Source organism: Palaemon carinicauda, chromosome 4, assembly GCF_036898095.1.
Source record: "Palaemon carinicauda isolate YSFRI2023 chromosome 4, ASM3689809v2, whole genome shotgun sequence".
Classification (NCBI taxonomy): Eukaryota; Metazoa; Arthropoda; class Malacostraca; order Decapoda; family Palaemonidae; genus Palaemon; species Palaemon carinicauda.
This window is the reverse complement of record NC_090728.1, coordinates 36963683-36978444: the sequence shown is the minus strand read 5'-3', so window position 1 is coordinate 36978444 and position 14762 is coordinate 36963683. Positions and strand designations below refer to the sequence as shown.

Sequence of the window (14762 nt, the reverse complement as noted above, 5' to 3'; positions counted from 1 at the left end):
CACCTGTTCGCCGGCGCTCTCCTGGTGTTCGCCCTCCTTCTCGCCAGCGCTCTCCTGAGGACATCCTTCAAAACCTGTTGCTCCTGAAGAGCGCTCAGCGCGCCAGCGTTCCCCTGCTCGCCCTTCTGCAGTGTTAGCGCACAGGCGCTCTCCTGCTCGTCAGCGCTCTTCTGATCGTCAGCGCTCTCCTGTTCATCAGCGCTCTTCTGAGGATCATCGCCCTCTTGCTCGCCAGCGCTCCCCTGTGGTCTCTGAATATCCTGCAGTCCCTGTTGGGTGCCCTGCACGCCATCAGTCTCCTGAGCGCTCTCGTGATCCTCAGCTTGTTCCTGCACAACATCGCCCGCGTTCTCCAGCGCGTGTTTCTAAAGCACATGTTCGCCCACGCGCCTACGCGCTTCCTGTTCCTGTTCGTGAACGCGCCGCGCCGACTGTTCCTTCACAGGATTTCACGCGTCGCCCTCTTGCTCGCCAGCGTTCACAGACGATTCTACAATCGCCTGCTCGTCAGCGATCACCTGAACATCGGCGATCTCCGGATCGCCCGCGTGACTTACCGCCTGCGCGCATGCGGTCTCCAATGCGCCGTCACCCAGAGGTTCTGGAAGGACATGGATCGCCCTCTGCTAGCACGCCCTCGCGCGATCGTTCGCCTGCGCGACCTACGCGCTATCGCTCGCCAACGTGTCACCATGCGCCAACGCGCCATCGCTCGCCTGTGCACCAGCGTTCGCCAGCGCACCATCGATCGCCTGCTCGCAATCGCTCTCCCTCGCGCTACAGGTCTCCTGACCAACGTCGCCAGCGACCTTCTGAACGTTCTCACTCGCCCACGCGGCAACGCGTTTCCTCGCCATCGCTCCAACGCATTCGTTCGCCGGCTCGCCCACGCGCTCGTTCGCCTGTACGCCCTCGCGCCCGCGCGACTGCTTGCCTGCGCGACCGTTCGCCTTCGCGCGACCACCGTTCGCGCCGAATTTCACAGCCAGTGATAGCAGCAGGAACGCGTGTTCCCAGACAGCGCTCTGAATCGCCTCCATCTAAACGCAGGACTGTTGTGCAGGACAGGGAAGACACTTCAGAGAGGTCAGTGCGTCTTTCTTCCCCTCTTTCTTTTCAGGCAGGTCCAGTGGTGTCCACTCCGAAGGATCGCCCGATCCCTTTCCCTCCAGCGAGGATTTCGGACTCTGTGTCCGTGGAACAACAGACTTGGTTTGGTCCTCTGATGCGGGCGTTAGTGAGGGTAATGAAACCAGCACTCGCCGATCAGGGCAACAAACCAACGGCTGCCTCACCTACGCTGAAGAGAAAGAGAGGAGTGGATTTCGTGGTGACTTCTCCCAGGGCAAAGTTGGTTCCTAAAAGGTCTGTTGGGAAGGCCCCTTCCCCTGCTCGAGCGTTTTCTCCTTCTCCCGTGGACGAGGCTTTTCCGTCCTCGGGTGAGTCCAGTGAAGCGATAGTCTTCCCCTCAGCACCAATGGGGGAGCCTTCTCTTCATGGAGGAGAATCGTCTCGTGCGGAAGGGGCTCTTCAAACCTCTTTGTTGGGATCCTGTATCCCTCCCAGGAGGGAATCCAAGGACTCCAAGACCATCCCGAAATCATCTTCGAGGATTCGCCAGGAACCCGCGGCTCCCCGGGGGAACGTCCACGCTTCACCCCAGGAAGATATTCCGGGGACAGGAGACTTAGCTGCCAGCCCGCAAGGAGGAGATCAAGCAGGAATCTGAACATGCCTTCTGGCAGGTCCTGAGCCTGATGAGGCAACTCAACGGGCTCATGGACCCCGTGATCGCCCCCCGAGAAGGCAAGGACACTAACTTGGACGAAGTGTTCGACGTTCGGAAAGCCCCTAAGTCCAGTGCGGCTCTGCCCTGGTCTCGGGGTCTGAAGAGTGCCAGAGCTAGGGCCAACGCCCAGCTCGGGATTCTTGCCTCCTCCAGTCGTTCCTCTGCCGGGAACAAACTCATCCCTCCTCCTCGTCTCCAGCAGAGGAGGTATTTTGAGATCTTGGGTGAGTCCAGTCTCGCTCTTCCTCTCCATCACTCCGTGGAGGAGCTGGCGAAGGGAGTTCCCCTTGAGAAGCTCTCTGCCCGGCAGGTGTCGTTCTCGGCGTCGGAGATCCTGAGCCATGAGAAGGTCGCGAAGTGCGCCATGCAGGCCACTTCGTGGTTGGATTTTTGGCTAGGAACTCTGGGCATCCTATTGCGCTCCGAGGACTTGTCTAAGGAGACCAATAGGAAGGCCCTGGAGACCTTCTTACTCTCGGGCACCCGTTCCATCGAGTTCTTGGCGCACCAGGTAACCACCCTGTGGGTCAACTCGGTGTTGAAGCGGCGCGATGCGGTGACCGAGAGATTCCATCCGAAGGTCCCCGCCGTGGATGTGTGTAGGCTCAGACATGCTTCCCTTCTTGGGGAGAATCTGTTCGAGCCACAGGACATGGAGCGAATGGCTGAGAGGTGGAGGAAATCTAGCCCGGACTCCCTCCTCCATAGGCCCCTTACAGCTCGGCCCTATAAGCCTCCAGCTCCGCCGCAACAGCAGCAGCAGCCTCGTAAGGCTCCGAAACAGGCACCCGCAGTTATGAAAGTGGTGTCTAAGCCCCAGCCCTTTCCAGCCAAGGTCAAGAGGGGCGGCAAGTCCTCCAGGGGAGGCAAGACTCCTAGGGGTAGCGGCCGCGGCCGCAAACCCTAGGGGTGGCAGTCCCCCTGCGTGTCCACCTGTGGGGGGATGCCTTCAGAGATGCGTCCGCAGGTGGCAGCAACACGGGGCCGATGCTTGGACGGTTTCAGTGATCGGCCAAGGCTATCGCGTCCCGTTCACAACATCTCAACCTCCCCTGACAGCGAATCCAGTGTCGTTGAGCTCCTATGCCACGGGGTCGGCAAAGGGGCTGGCACTTCGGGCCGAAGTAGAGACCATGCTAAAGAAGGGTGCTTTCCAGGAGGTCGTCGACGGATCCCCAGGCTTCTTCAGTCGACTCTTTCTTGTAAAGAAGGCGTCTGGAGGCTGGAGACCTGTCATCGACCTCTCGGCTCTGAACGGGTTTGTCAAGCAAACCCGGTTCAGCATGGAGACAGCGGACACGGTCAGACTTGCGGTGAGACCACAAGACTTCATGTGCACAGTGGATCTAAAGGACGCGTACTTCAAGATCCCAATCCATCCGTCTTCCAGGAAGTACCTAAGATTCTGCCTAGACGACAAGATTTACCAGTTCAAGGTGCTGTGTTTTGGTCTCTCCACAGCTCCTCAGGTGTTCACCAAAGTGTTCACCCTGATTTCATCTTGGGCGCACAGGAACGGCATTCGTCTCCTTCGTTATCTGGACGATTGGCTGATCCTAGCAGACTCGGAGTCGACCCTTCTTCGGCACCGAGACAGGCTTCTAGGTCTTTGCCAGGATCTGGGGATCGTGGTAAACCTCAAGAAGTCCTCTTTGCAGCCGTCCCAATGACTGGTTTATCTAGGCATGCTGATAGACACCAATCTCCACAAAGCCTTTCCATCAGACGACTGGATAGCAAGGCTGAGGAGGGTGGCGGAACCCTTCCTCAGGCGAGAAGAGCTCCCCGCCCAGTCGTGGTTGTGTCTTTCAGGTCACCTGTCCTCCCTGGCTCGTCTGGTTCCAAACAGCCGCCTAAGGATGAGATCCCTTCAATGGCGGCTCAAGTCCTGGTGGAATCAAGGATCCGATTCTCCGGACATTCTGATCCCGATGGGATCTTTGGAACGGACGGACTTGCGGTGGTGGCTGGTTGACGAGAACCTGCGGAAGGGAGTGAGTCTTCTCGTCCTCCCCCCGGAATTGACTCTGTTTTCGGACGCGTCAAAAGAAGGGTGGGGGGCGCACGTTCTGAACCAGAGGGCCTCAGGCCTTTGGTCAGAATCAGAAAAGTGACTGCACATCAACCTGCTAGAATTGAAGGCCGTCTTTCTGGCTCTTCAGCAGTTCCAACGGACCCTGGCGGGTCACTCCGTGGTGGTGATGAGCGAAAACACCACGGTAGTGGCTTATATCAACAAGCAGGGAGGCACTTTTTCGCAGCAGCTATCCCATCTTGCAGTAGAGATTCTGAGGTGGACCGAAGTCCACTCGATAACACTATCAGTTCGCTTCATTCCTGGCAAGAGGAATGTGCTCGCCGACAGTCTGAGCAGGGCCTCGCAGATAGTGAGTACCGAGTGGTCTTTGGATCCTCAGATAGCCAACAAAGTCCTGACTTTGTGGGGTTCCCCGACTGTGGACCTGTTCGCGACAGCCTTGAACTTCAAGCTGCCTCTGTACTGCTCCCCAGTCCCGGACCCCAAGGCACTCTGGCGAGATGCTTTCCAGCAACAGTGGGACAACATCGACGTGTACGCCTTCTCACCGTTCTGTCTGATGAGAAGGGTGCTCAACAGGACCAGACTATCGGTCAACTGTTCGATGACTCTGGTAGCTCCGCTATGGCATCACGCGGAATGGTTCCCGGACCTTCTGCAGCTCCTGACGGAGCTCCCGAGGGAACTTCCTCCACGACACGAGCTTCTCAGACAACCCCACTCCGACGTCCCTCACAAGGCCGTGGCCTCGCTTCGGCTTCACGCCGGGAGACTATCCAGCGTCTCTTCACGGAGAGAGGCTTTTCGCAACAGGTTGCGGAGAGAATGTCTCGGCACCTGGGAAGGTCCTCTGAGGGAGTCTACCAGGCAAAGTGGAGAGTCTTTTGTGGTTGGTGTCGTGGGAGGGGTATCTCTCCACTCGATGCCACTATTCTAGCAATAGAGGACTTCCTCGTTTATCTGCGGGAGGAAATGCGCCTTTCTGTCTCGGCAGTGAAAGGCTATCGCTCAGCCTTAAGCTTGGCCTTCAGGCTGAAAGGCATGGATATTTCTTCCTCGCTAGAACTCTCTCTACTCATACGTAGCTATGAGCTTACCTGCCCCCAGTCGGAAGTGAGACCTCCTCCTTGGAACGTGGTTCGGGTCCTCAGGGCTCTTAAGAGACCTCTCTTCGAAGCATTACGCAAGGCCTCCGATCGCCACCTGTCTTGGAAGACGGCTTTCCTACTCGCTTTGGCTTCGGCCAAGCGGGTTAGTGAACTTCATGGTCTCTCGTACGACATCGCCCATTCAAGGGGATGGGGGGAGGTAACGTTCAGGTTCGTCTCTGAGTTTGTAGCCAAGACTCAGAATCCTGGAGTGCCGGATCCTCGGTTCGACTCTTTCAGGATCGCGAGTCTCCGTTCTGTAACAAGCAACCCAGACCAGCTGCTACTATGTCCAGTGAGGTGTCTGAGGCACTACTTGAAGAGAACGGCTGCAGTCCGTCCTCAAGTGCGAGCTTTGTTTGTGGGCACAGGCAGGACTAAGAGGAGGGTCACCAGGAACACCATCTCAGCTTGGATTCGAAGGGTTATCCACCATGCCTTGAATCCAGACCCTCCTCCGTCACGTCGCCCTAGGGCACACGATGTCAGGGGTGTTGCTACATCCCTGGCCTTCAAGAGAAACTTCTCTGTGACGCAGGTACTTCAAGCTGGGGTCTGGAAGGGTCAGACGACCTTCACAGCCCACTACCTGCAAGACGTGACCCACAGGAGCCTCGATACGTCTTCTATCGGCCCTGTGGTGGCTGCACAACAGCTGGTCTAACCTGAGGCTCCTTTATGGACAAGTAGCAGTAGGTTGAGGGCGTTGTTACCCGGTTTTAGTCTGCGTGAATGAAAGAGTATGTCTGACCCTTACTTCTTTCTTCATTCTCCCCTCTCTTGGGGAAGCAGCATCCGGGTCCTCGCATAGCTGACCTTGACCTCTGCAGGTAACCCATGCTTCTTTGTGCTCCTAGTATTAAGCTTAATACTGTTGCGTCCCCCATACCTTGACGAGGTGGTATTGGGAACGTCCTATCCTAGATTCCTATCTAAACTTCTCAAGGTCAACTTCATAGGACGAGTCACACTTTCCTCCACACACCACTTATGTAGGCCACTCGTTCCTAGCGATGCAAGGAACTTGTGAGGTGCAGGGGCTCCTTTTCTCAAGTGCTGCTCACTGAGGGATTGAGCCCCCGGGCAAAGCCAAAGTCAGTAAGGCTGGGGACTTTCCAGCCTTCCTAAGGGGTAAGTCACCCAATGTAAATAGCGTGGTTTGTATTTCGGTTACGGAACAAATGACAAATTCGAAGATAATTTGTATTTTTCCTAACCATACAAACCTTAGCTATTTACACATATTTGCCCGCCATCCCTGGCCCCCAAGTCAAGTCCTACCTCTAAGTGAAGTGAAGCAAATCACCGGTGTTTGGGGGGGTAGGGGTAGGAAGCTACCCTTCCCCTACCCCCCACTAACTAGCGCGGGGGTAATTAACCCTCGTTAAAAACTATTGGCTTGTCATTTCAGCTACGCTAAAAGGTAAACCCAATGTAAATAGCTAAGGTTTGTATGGTTAGGAAAAATACAAATTATTTTCGAATTTGTCACATTTGCATTACAGTTACTACATATGAAAAATTCTCTCTCTTGCTATGAAAAAAGGTGAAGATTTTGAAATGCGACTATTATGCTGGAATAATTTTTTATTAGAAGAAAAATAAGGAAAATAACAAATTTGTAAGTAATTTGTATTTTTCCTAGTATACCTGGAGCTATTTATATGGGTATACTTTCGGCGTAGCTGAAAGATAAGCCATGATAATTTTAGTGAGGGATAACAACCCCATCTGCTACTTAGCTGGTGGGGGATGGGGTAGACTGGCTACCCCGCTCACTCACACCTCTCGGCTGAGTAACCACTTTGCTTTATGGCAGGACTTCTCGGAGGACAGGGTGGCGGGCCAATTTTTATAAATTGCTCCAGGTTTGTATACTAGGAAAAATGAAAATTACTTACAAATTTGTTATTTGTTCCGGCGTAAATATAAACCCTCCGCTATTTATAGGGGTGACTTACTCTTAGGAGGGAGGAAGTCCTCACCAACTGGCCTTGGTCATGACCCGGGGTCCTCTTTATTTCGATCTGTGATCGATAGTAGAAGGGACCCTACCCTCGCTAAAATCAAGTGCCGATATGAGGAAATGCACTGATAGCGGCCTGTAGAAACTTGTGTGTGAGTGGAACCAACAGTGTGGCTTGTCTTTAACATAGAAACTCGAGTACAAAACCTTTTGTTCTTAAGACTTACCCAGTTCCCCTTCCTCAAAAAGGTATTGGGGACGTAACAAAGTATTATTCTATACTCAAGAGGCACAAGGGAACTGAGTCTTACCTGCAGCAAGGTGAGGTCAGCTATGCTGAGGCTTGTGGAGCTGTTTTCCCCAGAGGGGAGAAGGTGAAAGGAATAAAGGAGCCAGTCATTCTTACTCATTCACCCCAGACTAATGCAGGTAACTTCAGCCCTCAACCCTCTGCTACTTGTCCATCAAGGAGCCTGAGGTGTTTAGACCATTTGTTATGCGACCACCACAGGACCGATGGAAAAGATCTCCATGTTCTTGTGATTACTGTACATCTTAGCAGGTAGTGGGCCGTGAAGGTTGATTGACGCTTCCACAAAGGTCTCCATGTTCTTGTGATTACATCTTAGCAGGTAGTGGGCCGTGAAGGTTGATTGACGCTTCCACATAGCAGGTAGTGGGACGTGAAGGTTGATTGACGCTTCCACATGCCCACTAACAGAATCTGCGTCACAGAGTAGTTTCTTGAATGCCAGGGACGTAGCAACGCCACTGACGTTACAAGCTCTGGGTCTTAGGATGGAGGAGGGTCTAGATTGAGAGCAACCTCAATAGCCTTCCGAATCCAGAGGGGAAGGCACCCAGACAAGTTGGCGTGTGGTCGTGCGTTAGCCTTTTGCGACGACACTGGTGTACGTCATTTTCGTAACATTTTGAAGGGGAGACAAAAGCAAACATCCCTAGATAGGTTCCTTTTAAAAATGCCGGAAAAAAGTGAAAGTGAAAGCGAGGCAAAGAGGGCCAAGCCAAAAGAGGAAAAGTAAAAAAATGAAAATGAGAACAAAATTAGAATTAAGTTTACTGTAGTGCAATGTAAGATTAACATTAGTTTTAAGTGTGTGTACAGTAAGCTAATTTCATTTAAATTAAATTTAAGGTTTAATCTATGTTACGTAGTGTTACAAAAGTGTAGCGTACCGAACATGTTGCCGTCAAGTCTCTTTCCTCCCCTTTCTCTCTCCCTCCTCCTCCGCACACACCGCTGTTAGCCGGTACCGTCTGTCTCGAAGGTAAGAACTCCATAATAATGTCACATTTTATTGCAGATCATAACCAGTACATAGGTATTTGTTAAGCTCATATCTCAAAGTATTACTGTAACTCTTTGTCACGGCATCAGTTATCCTCTGCGTTGTAAGGGTATGAAAAGTGGATCAAAATCAGCTCATATCTACCTTCCCCAAGCAGTTGACCTATAGTCAAACCATTCGGTGGTGGCCGCTGAGAAGAGCTGTTTCCAAGAAGGTATCGTGTACAAGCGTAAACATTTAGTTCATTTTTCCTTGAGGGAATCACTGTTTAGAGATAAGTCGAAAACCTTTGAAAACAACTATAAAGGCAGATTAAAAGATTAACACTTATACAGGGGCGAGTATCCAACTACCCTTTACCCTTTCCTTACAACTGTAGGCTACTTGCTGGCATAAGATCGGCTAAATAACATCATCTTTACAATAATAGCTTGCTTAATGTCTTTTCTTGCAGGCACACACACATAATATATATATATATATATATATATATATATATATATATATATATATATATATATATATATATATATATATATATATATATATATAAAGTTTACCATTCAGGGAATTAAATATGGCTCGCTGATCTTTGCCTGATAAATTACTTTTTGTGACCTTCAAGATGTACTGGTTAATCAAATTTAAAACTTCCTTCTGCCAGTCTTATTAAGTCGATAGGATAAACCTGGCAAATAGCCTGTGGTTACAATTTAAAAATATATATATATATATATAGCTGGTTCTAATTATCATTATAAAAGTGAAAACCTTACCTTATGAAATATATATTATGCTCGGCAAGAATAGAGAGAGAGAGAGAGAGAGAGAGAGAGAGAGAGAGAGAGAGAGAGAGAGAGAGCCGTGATTTAACCTCTGGTTAATCCTTTGAGATTAGTCAAAAGGGAAGGACATCTGTCATAAAGCGGCTACGCTTTATCAGTTTCACTCAGTGTAGATGGATCGTTTCTAAGTACTCTGTTCATTTTCCCTTAAAGTGGTTGAATTATTTTGACACGAGTACGCTGTACAGTGGGTCAGAAAACATCTCAGCGGCCACGACAGAATGGTTTTACTATAGGAGTACTCTTGTTGACCACACCCTAATGTAAGGAAGAATAACTCTTTGTTCTTTATGTTTTAATATGTTGACAATCTGTTGATACCAGTTCTTTTATCTCTACATAGGTCATGACTTAGGCCGTGCTCTTCACGAACCGGCCGAACTTGTAATTTATATATTTTATTTATTTGATTATCTGGTATTTATTTTGTGATAAAGAGCTTGAGGTGTCTTCTGGACAACTTCCATCCACCTAAGGAAGTAGGTAGTAGGTAGGCCAGGACACCAGCTGCCTGTTGAGATACTACCGCTAGAGAGTTATAGGATCCTTTGACTGGCCAGACAGTAGTATATTTGATCCTTCTCTGTGGTTATAGTACATTGAATCTTTCTCTGGTTATGGTTCTTTCCCTTTGCCTACATATACACTGAATAGTCTGGCCTATTCTTTACATATTCTCCTCTGTCCTTATACAACTGACAACACTGTGATTATCAAACAATTCTTCTTCACCCAAGGGGTTAACTACTGCACTGTAATTGTTCAGTGGCTACTCTCCTCTTGGTAAGGGTAGAAGAGACTCTTTAGCTATGGTAAGCAGCTCTTCTAGGAGAAGGACACCCCAAAATCAAACCATTGTTCTCTAGTCTTAGGTAGTGTCATAGCCTCTGTACCATGGTCTTCCACTGTCTTGGGTTAGAGTTCTCTTGCTTGAGGGTACACTCGCGCACACTATTCTATCTAATTTCTCGTCCTCTTGTTTTGTTAAAGTATTTATAGTTTATTTAGGAAATATTTATTTTAATGTTTTTACTGCTCTTGAAATATTTTATTTTCACTTGTTTCCTTTCCTCCTTGGGCTATTTTCCCTGTTGAGGTCCCTGGGCTTATAGCATCCTGCTTTTCCAACTAGGGCTGTAGCTTAGCAATTGATGATAATTATGATATAAATGACTCGGAAGTTTGTCTCTGCTTAGGAACAAACTACAATTTTTAATGCAGTTTGTATTACAGTATTTGTATACAAACTTGAGACCTTTATGCAAAACTCCCACCTCATGCACCCCACAAGTTTTGAACAGAATACAGTGAAGTGTGTCTCGCAGCAGCACGTAACACTGTCCAAAAGTGAAGTTGTCTAGTAACCTATTACTGTATATAACTACCAGTTAGGTACCTTTTCCTTCTTTCTGGTCGTAGTAAACCCACATAAATAACTCAGGTTTGTATAGCCAGGAAAAATACCTATTGAATAAAAAATTTGTAGTTTTAATTTGGTCTTAACAAAGGAACTTGAGATACACGAGGTACATGATAGAATCGGTTTCCTGGGTGAAAATTTAGGGGTCGCACAATATGTGAGATTGCAAGTTACATATGTACTGTAATTTGATTTATTAATTTGTAGACCCGAAAATAACTATGTTCAGGAAAAAATAATTCAAATTTGAAAAATATAAAATTTGCCCTTAGAAACCCAAAATATAAAGAGAAGCCTGTGGTGTAGATTTACATACAGTATATTCATAAATCCTATATATGCTGAGGGAGCAATAAGTGAACTTGGATATTATGAGGGATTACTGTACTATACTTGCCTGGTGTTCACCAAATTCACCCATCCATCCCACTTTTTAATGATGTCAAGAGGTTAATTAGGTTCAAGTGCAACTTCCAAATTTTGAGGGGGGCATCCCATGACCAATATTGTTTATTATAGAGCACCACAGGTAGCATTGCTGAAGCAATAATACACAAGATGGTGACAGTTTGAGAGGAAGAGAATTATTTTCATTGTTTATGTTAGAGATTGGAAAGTGAAGAACAGTAAACACCAGGTAAGTATCGAAATAATGAATATAATTGGATTTAGTCTTAGCATTTCCTTAATTAGAAGATTGACAGTAGTCTGGTTATTGTTTTATAATTTATTTTAATTTCCTTCCAAGGTTATGGAACTATTATTCATATGTTCAGTGTAGAAAATTCAGATTATTGCCTATTTTGCTATTAGAATGTCTATATTTCATGTTTCAAATATGTTTTATTGACTATAAATTGTTTTATTACCTAAAATTCTTTTTTATATATTAACACAAGTGTGTCTGGTCCTGTATGTAACCCTTTTCTGACCTGGGTACCAATTTATTTACTTTTTCTTAAAAAGTCCTAGGAAAGCTATTTATTTTATTATCCCTTATACAGTAATCTCACCATTTTCTATGATTTCCTTTGGAATAGATTATCATTTTTTTATGTTCTCTATGGTATGGTATTCATCAGTAAATGTTTGCGGCAGGTCTCTTCAAGGTGTGTGATTATGCTAATAAAGACTCAGAGATGATAACTAGATATGCCAAGAATGTTAAATTTGCCCATAAAAATCCATGGATGAGAATGTATTATGCTAGCCACGTCTTGGTCTTGTGGTGGGCATTTTGTACATGTGTATATATTTATGAGTCGGGAGTGATATTTTGGGATTTGAGGGAATGGACTCGCCACTGCTTAGTAAATAACCTTGAAATATGATAATTATGTCCTCATGATCCCCAGTGGTGATGAAAATTACTGCTAAAAGTCTGTTCAATTAGTCTTTTGAAGCCCAATTCAAAACATGAATTTTTTAGAGAAAAAAATTACTACAACTTTTTTTTAATATTGATCGATTTTTGTCATTGAAATATGAGAAGCTAGGTAATTTTATAGTCTACAATCTATAAGTTCACTTTTAGAAAAAAAGAACGGAAAACTTCCATATGAAAAATAGCCACCTTTGAAACTGACTTTTATACATTGATAAAATATGTAAAAAAAAAAATGTAAATGCTAAGATAATTTTCAACGTAAAACTTTGAGTATATAAAATTAACCTTTAAATGGTTTTTGAATAAAAAAAAATGGTAAATCTAAAGTAATAGGAGTTTTAAATAACCCCAAAATAACATTGTTTTAATGGAGCTGAGTCACACCCCTTAATGTGTAATATAATGATTTTTCCTATCTTTATTTAAAAATATGCTTTAATTTCATAATTGTCTTTTTTATAGGTTCGTGATCATTGTTTGTACATTGAGAGAGTCCTAACAGAAGTCATGGAAAAGACAGGCTTAAACTGTTTTCCTCTAATAATGGGACGTAAACCTCCAGGCATAATAACCCCTCCTACATCAGCTCGAGGAAATTCACAGCCTAATGATGATAAAGAAAACATTCCTGTCTCGATGCAATCATTTCAGTCTCCAGGAAGGGCTGTAGAACAGGTAAGATTAATGTACTGTATGCTTAAATTTTTTTATACAATTGTGGCTTTACTTTATTGGTATTTGAAAAAGTGTATGTTTTGTTATATGGAATGTATGGTAAATCGTAATGAATTTTCATATGTGCTTGATTTTATCGGAATCTGAAAACTGGAAACCTCAAACATTGGAAGTGTCACTTTTACCACTTAATAATGCCGTAGTTTATTTGGTGTACTGTACTTTTTTAGTACCCTGAAATTTTATTTGTCAATATAACCTAATTAAGGGATTTTGACAAAGGAAAAATCTATTTCTGGGCGAGGGACCTGTGTCGCCATTTCTAAGGTATAAATACTGCTAAATATACCAGAGAAAAAAGTTGCATGGAATGCCAGGAATAAACCCAGCTCGCTCACTCTAATTGAGTGTTGGTACAGTAACTGGGGCGTGTTAGAACCACGACCAGAGGTCCCTTACCAGTTAGTCCTCTCCTTCCTCAATATCCCCCGATACTAAGAGGTGCCGTTCTACATCCGACTACTTCCCTCTACTATGACTACCCTCCCCCCACCCCTACTCCTTCCCACACTTCTTCCCTCATTCCTACTAGCACCCCAAGCTTGGACCAGCCTAGGGTGAGGGAAAAAAAGGGGGTGGATTCACTGGGCGACACAGGTCCCTCGCCCAGAAATAGATTTTTCCTTCGTCAAAATCCCTTTTCTGTGCTCGACCTGTGTCGCTCTGTGAAATAATAACAGAGAATTGGTCCTAACGCTTGGGAACACACACAAAGGTAAGGAACTGAAATAAAATAGAATTTTGAATTAAGAGAGTTTAATAACAAATCTTAAACTATTAATCTCTTAAAGTACAATACTCAGTCAGAGACCCAAAATTAAAAGTTAAAAAATTATTGGGAAGACTCTTAACAAACAAAGATCATGAGATGTTCAATTATATCAAGAAAAAACATAAATGAATTATATATATCATAACCATGGAGTAGGGTGATAACCAAATGAATGGCAAAGGTACGGTAGGGAGAGTAGGCAAGGCAGGTGACGGACCGCTCCTTATAAGGAGACAAGGCACTAAAAGAAAAAAAAGAAATAAGAAGATAGGACCTAGTTATAATGGTTCCGCTATATCCGGAGGAACTACCTTCCCTGCTGCCACTGTTGCAAGCTTAAGGGCCTCCAAAGATTTCAAATAGTGGCGTTTGAAGACTGTTGGTGATTTCCAGCCTGTGTATCTTTTAAATTCTTCAAAATTCATGTGATGGAAATAATTAACTGATGTTGCCACTGTTCGGATATCATGGGCATATGGGACTAAAGCAGGATTGGCTTGCTTGATAAACTAAAGAATCTGCTGCCTAATTCCTTTCAAGGAAATAGTTCCTCCATGGTCTCGAATAAACAAAGGGCCTGAAGACGTATTAGTAGTTCTATTCAAATAAGCTTTCAGTGTTAACAGGGCACAAGGAGAGATCCTGAGAAAGTGGGACAATCTTCCACGGGGTCCATCTATTCTGGGGATCCTCATTCTTTGCTAAGAATCATCTATTTGGAGAGAGTAAGACCTCACCAGAAAAAAGTCAATGTGACCTGGCTCTCCAGATAACGCCGAGAGTTCAGATATTCTGGCTCCTGAAGCTGAACTTACCAAGAATAACGTTTTTCTAAGAATCGTTATATAAGAATATGAGTCATTATCAGTACCAGAAGCCAATTTAAGGACATCATTTAGAAACCAAGAAACCACGTGTGGACGAGTTGCTGGTTTTAGCCTAGCACAAGCTTTTGAGGATAGATGAAGAATACGAATCCGTAAGGTCAATATTGAACCCGAACTGAAATATTTTCTTCAAAGCAGAATTAATCGTGGTAATAGTACTGGCCGCTAGTCCCCCTTCTAACAAAGTTCTGAAAAAGGTAACCGCCAGATTGGCAGTCATCGTCTGAACATCCGAGTCTTTAAAAAACTTCGCTAACTTCTTAACAGCAGAATCATATTGCCGAAGGGTGGAATTCCTCTTGTCCGACTCCAGGAACAATGTGTTAAGAGGATCGATATCAGCATCCTTCTGTGCTGCAAATTTCATGAAGTCCATAAAGTTAGGGCACTCAGAATTCTTGAGGAAGCTGACACATTGTGAGTTTGTACTGTTTGCGTTAACTTCGGGTTGGGGATCCACCAAGG

At 45.8% G+C, this 14762-nt stretch overlaps 1 protein-coding gene across 1 annotated transcript in view; it reads left to right on the top strand.

Annotated features, from left to right (window-relative positions):
* The window catches only part of SAK (Sak kinase), a 164143-nt gene that overhangs the window by 124432 nt on the left and 24949 nt on the right, over positions 1-14762 (top strand). The window contains exon 11 of the mRNA XM_068372176.1: positions 12366-12578. Within this exon, the coding sequence (XP_068228277.1) occupies positions 12366-12578 (213 nt within the window). The remainder of the gene's footprint in view (positions 1-12365; positions 12579-14762) is intronic.